General features: G+C 42.8%; 1 protein-coding gene across 1 annotated transcript in view; it reads left to right on the top strand.

Moving 5' to 3' along the window:
• The first annotated feature begins 5,499 nt into the window (after positions 1–5,499).
• The window catches only part of LOC306942795 (sphingosine-1-phosphate phosphatase 1-like), a 31,063-nt gene continuing 28,037 nt past the window's right edge, over positions 5,500–8,525 (top strand). Inside the window, exon 1 of the mRNA XM_079528887.1 lies at positions 5,500–6,618. Coding sequence (XP_079385013.1) covers positions 5,791–6,618 — 828 coding nt within the window. The 5' untranslated portion in view covers positions 5,500–5,790. The remainder of the gene's footprint in view (positions 6,619–8,525) is intronic.

The following is an 8,525-nucleotide window of genomic DNA, read 5'->3' as shown; positions in this document are numbered from 1 at the left end:
ATTATTCATAAAAAATTTAGATTTTACTTCATTGGCCCATGGGTAACCATTAGAAATGTCCCAGTTAAAAATGTTTTTGGTTAGTCTGTCATCGGTCATACTAACAAGCCTATTCCAAAGTCTCAACATCTCACCTTTGTGTCTGATATTTATGGGCATCCATCCCATATCTCCAGACTGTCCGCCCTGAGACTGGGAGGTCGGGTGTTCGATCCCCAACCGGGTCATACCAAAGACTTTAAAAATGGGACCCAATGCCTCCCTGCTTGGCACTCAGCATCAAGGGTTGGATTGGGGGTAAGTCCCTGCGACATACTAGCGCCATGTCCAGGGGGTGTACTTGTGCATCAAAGCTGCCTCACGCTACAGAAACAGGAGATAGGCTCCTGCCCTATGGGCCTCATGGCTCGACCGGGCCTCATGACATCATGGCTTGGCAAGGCTTACTTACTTACATCCCATATCTCCACTAATAGCCAAAATTGACGTAAGCTTATTCTCTTATCTTATGGACTCTCAGAGTTATGGGGGTCCTTGAAATTAAAAACGTTTGAGAACCACTGTACACTAAATGGAACAGAGCCTTAATTAGTATCATTGGTAACACCTGTGAAGGAAGTATAGGGAAGCAGCCCGGAAGTAAGAAGAGTTATTCTGTGTGCATATAGCCCATTGTAATTGTGTGACTGTTAAAGTCTGTCTCTCTCAGCACCTGATCCTGCAGGAGGACCGTAGCTGCATCCTGAAGCTGTCCCTGGAGAAACTGAGGTTCCTGGAGGACCCCGAGGCCTACCTCCGCCGCTCTGTCCTCATCAACAACTTGCTGAGGAAGATACACCATGAGGAAGAGGAGGAGCCAGAAGCAGAGGAGCGGGAAGAAGAAGAAGAGGAAGAAGAGCTGGATTTGGAGGAAGAGGGTGGCAGGAGGCAGATAGGGAGAGGAGGAGGAGGAGGAGGGACAAGGGGAACTGTGGTGGTGAGAAGGGGTTCATCATCTGGGGGACGACCGCAGAGGCTGATTTACTCGGACCGGAAGCGGGTGAAGGTGTTGGTTGCGGACTGTTGCTCACAGCCGTTTGGACTGGAGGAGTTGCCACGCTACCGCCTGGTGCCCTACTACCCTTCAACCACCTGCCTCTACAGCCTGGGCTCCTGCCCTGGCCTACCTCCCAATCACACACACCAGGTCCTGCTTTATAACCTTGATGACAATGGCTGACTGCGGGACGTCTCGAGTGTCTTTCGTCAAAGAACCGGTGAAAAGGATATTTGATGCACAGGCATGTGGATCAAGTATAGTGTCTGAAACTTGTCTGTTCAGGCCAGGGGAGGTAACGTTTTTTTTTTTTTCTTAACCTTCACTTCTTGATTCAAAACCGACGTTGGAAATGCATTATTTTTCTGTAAGAGGCGGGATCCTTTTTCCATCCCAGCCTCAGTGCTAAGATGTGTCAGTGCAGCTGAGCAGTATAGAAACTTCTTTCATAGCTGAAGGACATAATGACTGAGTCCTGGGCAATGGGTCAAAGTCAGGGTCAAATGGCACCTCTGTTGAAGCCTCACTGCCTTTACCAGTTTACTGTATGCTAACATGAGCGGCTCCAGCTATAGGATCTTTGTTTTCATAATGTTGTTTTTATTGTTATTGTCACTCATGGGAACTTTGAGTGCATTCAGGGATACAGACAGACTGTAGGCTATTATTGTGATTATCATCATCATCATTGATGCACATTGCCTTGTGTGGACAGGTCTGGAATGAATTTATGTTGTTGTTTGGTACCTATGCTTCTGTTCTCTTCTACTTAACAAGCTACTGTGTATTATGTGAATTGATAATGTCCATCGCAAGACCTGTTTTAAAACATACTCATTTGGACGTACATGATGCAGACACAGGGGTCGCTTTTATTTTTTCATTTCGTGAAATTAGATGCTGACCATTTGAAAAGGTGACAGCTATGCTGACAAAATGATTGTTAATACAGGAGTTAAATCCAATTTTGATTAGGAAAGTCCCTGGCTGAGAAAATGATGACATTTTTACGTTATATAGATGCACTATATTTAGATCCATTTTTCTGATTTGTTTTTTCCACCCCAAAATTGATATTTAGCATTTTGGAACAGTACTATTGAAAATTGTTTATTTTCCCATTGAACATTGTTTATTTTCCTCTTGGCTGCATTTGATGAGTCAATCTCATCTGTTGTCGCTTTCACTGTCCACAGTACTTTGCTGCCCCCTGTTGGATAGGTTTGAAAATAACAATTGACCTTTGACAAAACCCTGCCCCAAAACGTATGTCCAGTCCAAAGGATGACTACAGAGAGATGATATTGGTCGCATTTTAGAGTGTGTGAGCTTTCTCATTCTTATAGAGCTCTACAAACCTCTACAATCTCCCTCTGAACGACTACTACACAACCAGATGGCTATAGAGTGATACTGATAACACACACTTTGTTCACTGTTTCCGTCGTCAGAAATGGGAAATCTCTGACACCATTTATGTCAAAGCATGTTGATGTAAACAGCTGAGATCTGTGGTAAAAATCACCATTCCAGCACCGTGGGTGGGTTTAAACATGCAGAACTCAAAGCGGAGCTGCATCAGTCCTCTGAGAGAAAAGGTTAAATAAAACGATATTGTTCCACTCTTGTGTATTCTCAAACCACAACCAGTCATCCCCAAAACCCCAGAGTTACATCTATTGACCTCCCCTCAGAGAGAAACGCGATCCGGGTCACTACACCAATGTAACACCCATGATTCGATCTGGGTCTCTCGCGTGGGAAACCAAACGTATTACAGCTACACTTCAGGGCAGGCTAAACTTACACAGGAGCGCTCGTTTTGCTTCTCGTGATAACCTAATCCATCCACTACGTCTTGCCAACTTTGATGACATGCCTGCAGGACATTGAGTGAACCAAAATGAGCGCTCCCTAAAAGAAAATCTGGCTTGGGAATTAACTCCCATTAAACAAATCTGCAGTTTGATGGCCATAGCAGCAGTAACTAAGGTGGATGGGGCTTTTGCAAAAGGTCAATTTGAGAACATACAAGTGGTGTAGTTCTGTAGTGCTGAGTTGGAGAATTAGGCCTCTACAGCATAGGCCATTTTCTGGTTCCACCTTACCCCATACATTTTTCCCATAGAGATTTAAAAAGAATATGTATTATTTTAAGCCTAGAATCAACAGATATTTTTCTTGTGGCCATGCCGCACTCTGATTTATGGTGTGTTACCGTTACCCGTTCAAATCAACATTGTCATAAAGGTGATGGGTCGCACACATCAAGACTACATTTTAGTTTTTATTCTTTACAACATTGAATGACACACGTTTCGGCTATCCAGCCTTCTCAGTGTGTGAACACTGATGAAGGCTAGATAGCCGAAACGTCGATGTAAAAAATAAATACTACAATGCAGTCTTGGTGTGTGTGACACATCACCTTTTTTTTTTACAAGCCTAGAATCAAGCCGTCCAGCCTCTTGGTGAATCATGACCATAATAAAACATCTGATTCTGTGAATATTTGTTTTGGATATAATTATATGATAGCCTACATAAATAGGCCTACCTTTCGTTTTATGGGTTGATTCTATGCTTAAAATAATTGTTTTGTTTTTGGAAATCTCTATGGGACAAATTGATGTGGTCTGGATCGGTTCTGGATCTGTTTTTAAGGAATTTCAAAGCGGTTTTCACTTTCAGACATGAGCCAAATTGTAGTTAAAATAATTAATTAATTTTATAGGGAATATTTAATGTCAGACTGCCCTATAAAGACAACTGACTCATAAATTGTATGTAGGCTATGTCAGGTCTAAATAATGGCTTATCCTTTTATATGGATGTTTGTGTCTTTCTGTATTTGATTGCTCTGTAACTGTAAAGATTTATTTCCTGTGTTGAAACATGTGTATTGATAACAATCACTGTAATGGTTAGAACAACAAACGTGGAAAGAGATAGCTCTAAGCTAAATATTTTACAAGAATTTATATTTTGATGAAAATGGATATTCCCATATTTAAGATGAGCTATTTTGACCATTAACCTTTTTCAGGTGATTGATTATCAAATAAAATGTGAGAATGTTGTCAAGTGTTTTGTAACTTTTGTATAGCATCTATCTATCTATCTATCTATCTATCTATCTATCTATCTATCTATCTATCTATCTATCTATCATGCCTCCATATATGGTCATGCCTCGTGACATTATGTGACATCATGAAGACCCTTAGATCTCCATATATGGTGCCATCCATATATGAAGATCACGACACTGACCTCATCTAACCATGGATAACCATACATGGAGAAGACTGGATCATCACCTAGATCTGCATATATGGAGCCGGCCAGCAACTCTATCAGACCTCAAACCCTTAGATCTCCATATATGGAGCAGACCTGTTCTGACATTCCATATGTTGATCCTACCACACCTGTCCTTCCTGTTCTGACATTCCATATATTGATCTGACCCCATCAAACCCTGTACACTCAAGACACGCTTATATGGCCAGTACCAAATTCATTCCATATGTTGATCTGACCCCCATCCCCATGCCAAAGTGCCAGCGCTCGCCCAGCAGTCTGCCGTCTGCCGTCACGCAGGCGGATGCGTGCACTCAAGGCGTCTTACTGGTAATAATAATAATATTTGTTTGTTTGAAAATTGTATTAGCAGTTTGTAGAATTGATACAGTTCAATGAAAGTACAGGTCAATCTGCTAAGAGGATAAAACCAGGGTCCTCCAGTTTCAATTCATCAGAAAATAATAATAATAATAGTAATAATAATAATAATAATAATAATAATAATAATAATAATAATAATAATAATAATAGCGACCGTATAGGTTGCAATTATTATTATATTATTAGGTCGCAATCAGTACGTCTGCAGTCAGTCTGTCACGCCTTGCCGTGACAAGCTCCATATATGGCTGTCTCCATATATGAAGATCACGACACTGACCTCATCAAACCCTGGATAGTCATACATGGAGAAGACTGGATCATCTAGATCTGCATGGAGCCGGCCAGCAACTCTACATCTGACCTCAAACCTTAAAACCCTTAGATCGCATATGGAGCTGACCAGTTCTGACATTAATGTGACCTCACCTCAGGGCCCTTTACTGATGATGATGATAATAATAGCCTAATAATAATAATAATAATAATAATAGCCTAATAATAATAATAATAATAATAATAATAATAATAATAATAATAATAATAATAATAATAAAGTATGTAAGTAAAACAAATATTAATAGTGATCATGTTCAATAATCGTTTACACAAATGTTATGTACCGGTAAACAGCAAAATTATGTAACTTTATTTATGGAAATAATTTCCTCCTGAAAATCCAAAATATTTCAACCCTCTACGAGTGGTGCGCGACCCCGACTCTAGTCTCCAGTGCGCGTTCCTGCTATCTGTCAGTTTATAACAGAACAGGATACAACCACTACTAGACGACGTAGCGGTTCTGCTGCTGCTGCACGCCTCAACAGTTCTGCCTTTTTGTTCATATTTAAGCAGCAATATATATCATAATATATACCTGGTGGACGGTCTGTGAGCAATACCTTTAAGGAGCGCTGTTTAAATGGGAAATACTGCCATGATGAATGATGATACACTGGTTAGCTATAGCTAACGTTAGCTGGGCTAGCTGGCTTTTCATAGCGTTTTGGGGCAAATAGTGGTTTCGCGTTGCTTGATCGCCGCGAGTCGTGAATCCAATTCCAAACATGGAAAAAACAAGCAGGATTGGAGAAGTGTTCCACTGCCTGCAGGACCCGCACCTCGTCGCTCGCTTTCAGCACATTTGCGGAATACGCGGGACATTTGCGAGTTCGCCAACGGGGAGCAGCGGAGACGGAGACCGGACTCACTCGCACAACAACGGGGCTGCCTGCAACCACCTCACCGGGGAAAGTGACGATGACGGAGGCTGCGGAGATCCGAGTGCAAAAACAACAACCACAGAGCTTCGGCAGAGGACCGTCGCCTCCCCGACATCTATAAGCGATACTCTGAACACGGCCGAGGAAATTAAGGGTCTCCCTCAGAACGGGGCAACGGGCACCACCGCGGCCGCCGGGGGAGCAAAGGTTGACCGCTATGGCATGCCTCGGAACCGGCTCGCCGACGAGACCGGACCGGCGGGGGTAGGTGCCGTGCCCGTTGGGGCCGTTTTGACCAAAGTCAAACCCCTCCGTAAAAACTCCCTGACGGGCGACGCCGGGCAGGAGTTCCTGATAGATAACAGGTTCCTCTACTACCTGTTCACCCTCGGAACCGAGCTGGGCAACGAGATGTTCTACATCTCCTTCTTCCCGTTCGTCACGTGGAACGTGGACCAGTTCGTGGGCAGGAGGCTGATCATGGTGTGGGTGTGGGTCATGTACCTGGGCCAGTGCACCAAGGACATCCTCGGCTGGTCGCGGCCGGCTTCTCCGCCCGTGGTCAAGGTGGAGATGTTTTACAACTCCGAGTACAGCATGCCCTCCACACACGCCATGTCTGGCACCGCCATCCCCGTCTCCCTGTTCTTCCTGACCTATGGTCGTTGGGAGGTAAACTCTTAACTTTTCTACTGAATTTCATGGTTAAAATATATTTTTCGTACATCGTTATATGCACGTAGTGCAAGTGCAACTGCAAACAACTGCGAAATGAAATATTTGCTTGTGTGTTTTAACAATGTACAATACAAATAAGACGCACAAAAGGTCAACACGCAAATTAAGATGATATGACAGTGTACATGTAATCACCATGTATCTGTATCTTAAAATACATCATCCAGACTAGAAGTGCAATATGACATGGCAACAATTAGCCCTAGAATGGCTCTGTTGTTACATACAGTATATACAGTATTTCACATACAGAGCCATAGAACGGTCGCGGTTACTTTCATGTCGGACGTTAACTGGGCGGCCTTAATGTGATAAATGCTCTGTTTGTACTCACCCATTAAATAATTCCAAAGACGTGGAATGAAATATGGTCCTCTAGTTTTATATCCATGTGAAAGTTCTGGCACAAAACGTGTATTTAGTAAATTATCTCCACTTTTTCAAGAGATGCACACGGACTTCTTTCTCTCCGGCGAGGGGGGACTGGAATGATCGATGAACTGATTTTAGACGTCATCACCAATTGACAAGGGAAACACAAAAAGTTTGGGTCACACAATTGGCAGGTGGTGTGATTAATTACCCAGCACCTATCGCAAGGCACCTGCCAATTGTGTGACCCAAACTTTTTGTGTTTCCCTTGTCAATTGGTGATGACGTCTAAAATCAGTTCATCGATCATTCCAGTCCCCCCTCGCCGGAGAGAAAGAAGTCCGTGTGCATCTCTTGAAAAAGTGTAGATAATTTACTAAATACACGTTTTGTGCCAGAACTTTCACATGGATATAAAACTAGAGGACCATATTTCCCTCCACGTTTTTGGAATTATTTAATGGGTGAGTACAAACGGAGCATTTATCACATTCAGGCCGCACACAATTGAAATCTACCAGGGACAGTAGCGACCGTTCTATGCCTATGATACATGAAAATTTACGAAGTTAATTAAATGATCACAGGCATTCTAGGTCTAGGCAACAATATATTGTTTAGGAGAAGTGTGATGGCCTTGAGGGATAGCTCTAAATGTGTTCCTTTGAAATTACTTTGTTGGTCAAAGTTGACAGATGGTGTTTTGATATTTTCTGCGAAACAGGGAAGTGAACAGCTTCCTCCTTTTTTTTTTCTGAGAATGAAGCAGGAAAGTACCTTGAGGGAAATTTCAATTCACTGCTTGCCATGGTAACCGGCATAACCGGAATAGTGGGCACCTGACCTGAGAACTCTGGGCAGTGGGCACCATTTTTCATTTTCAGAAGAACATGGTGCCTGGTAATCCGGAACCTGTATTCCTTGCCATTATCAATTGTGATTTAGCTTGTTTAGTAGTGGCAGTGATTACTCATAACCTTCTGTCCATCGGCTCATCAGTCCTGGAGCTCGTACTGTACATAAACATTCCTATATTGACATGAGCAATTTGGGCATGTGTCTTAACCACTAACCAGTTCATATTGTGTTGAGATCAAATTGTATTTAACCTGGCCACACGTTATTCGGACCAGTTCCTTTCTCCTCCATCAGGCGCCCTGGCCTGATGGAGGTCAGTCAGGTCGGTCAGAGTGTAGCGCCCAGGATTATTATAGGATTATTAGATCATTGACATTGGGTGAAAAAATGGGTTACAAAATCGTGGGATAAAAAAAAAAATCCCAAATAATCCGTAACAGAGCTGTTAAAAGGTAGTGAAATAGAGCCAAAAGAAGATTATGAGTCCTTTCTTACTCATGTTGACCACACGCTACAATATTGGAGTTTTGGCAGTGTCTGTTATGTTGGGGCATGTTTGTACAGTGTGGCCAGCCCAGTGCCACCCATGTTGCGCTCTTCTGCTACTGCTG

The sequence above is a fragment of the Electrona antarctica genome (genome assembly GCF_951216825.1).
Source record: "Electrona antarctica genome assembly, chromosome: 18".
Taxonomy (NCBI): Eukaryota; Metazoa; Chordata; class Actinopteri; order Myctophiformes; family Myctophidae; genus Electrona; species Electrona antarctica.
Note: the sequence above shows the minus strand (reverse complement) of the source record. Positions and strands in the feature narration are given on the sequence as shown.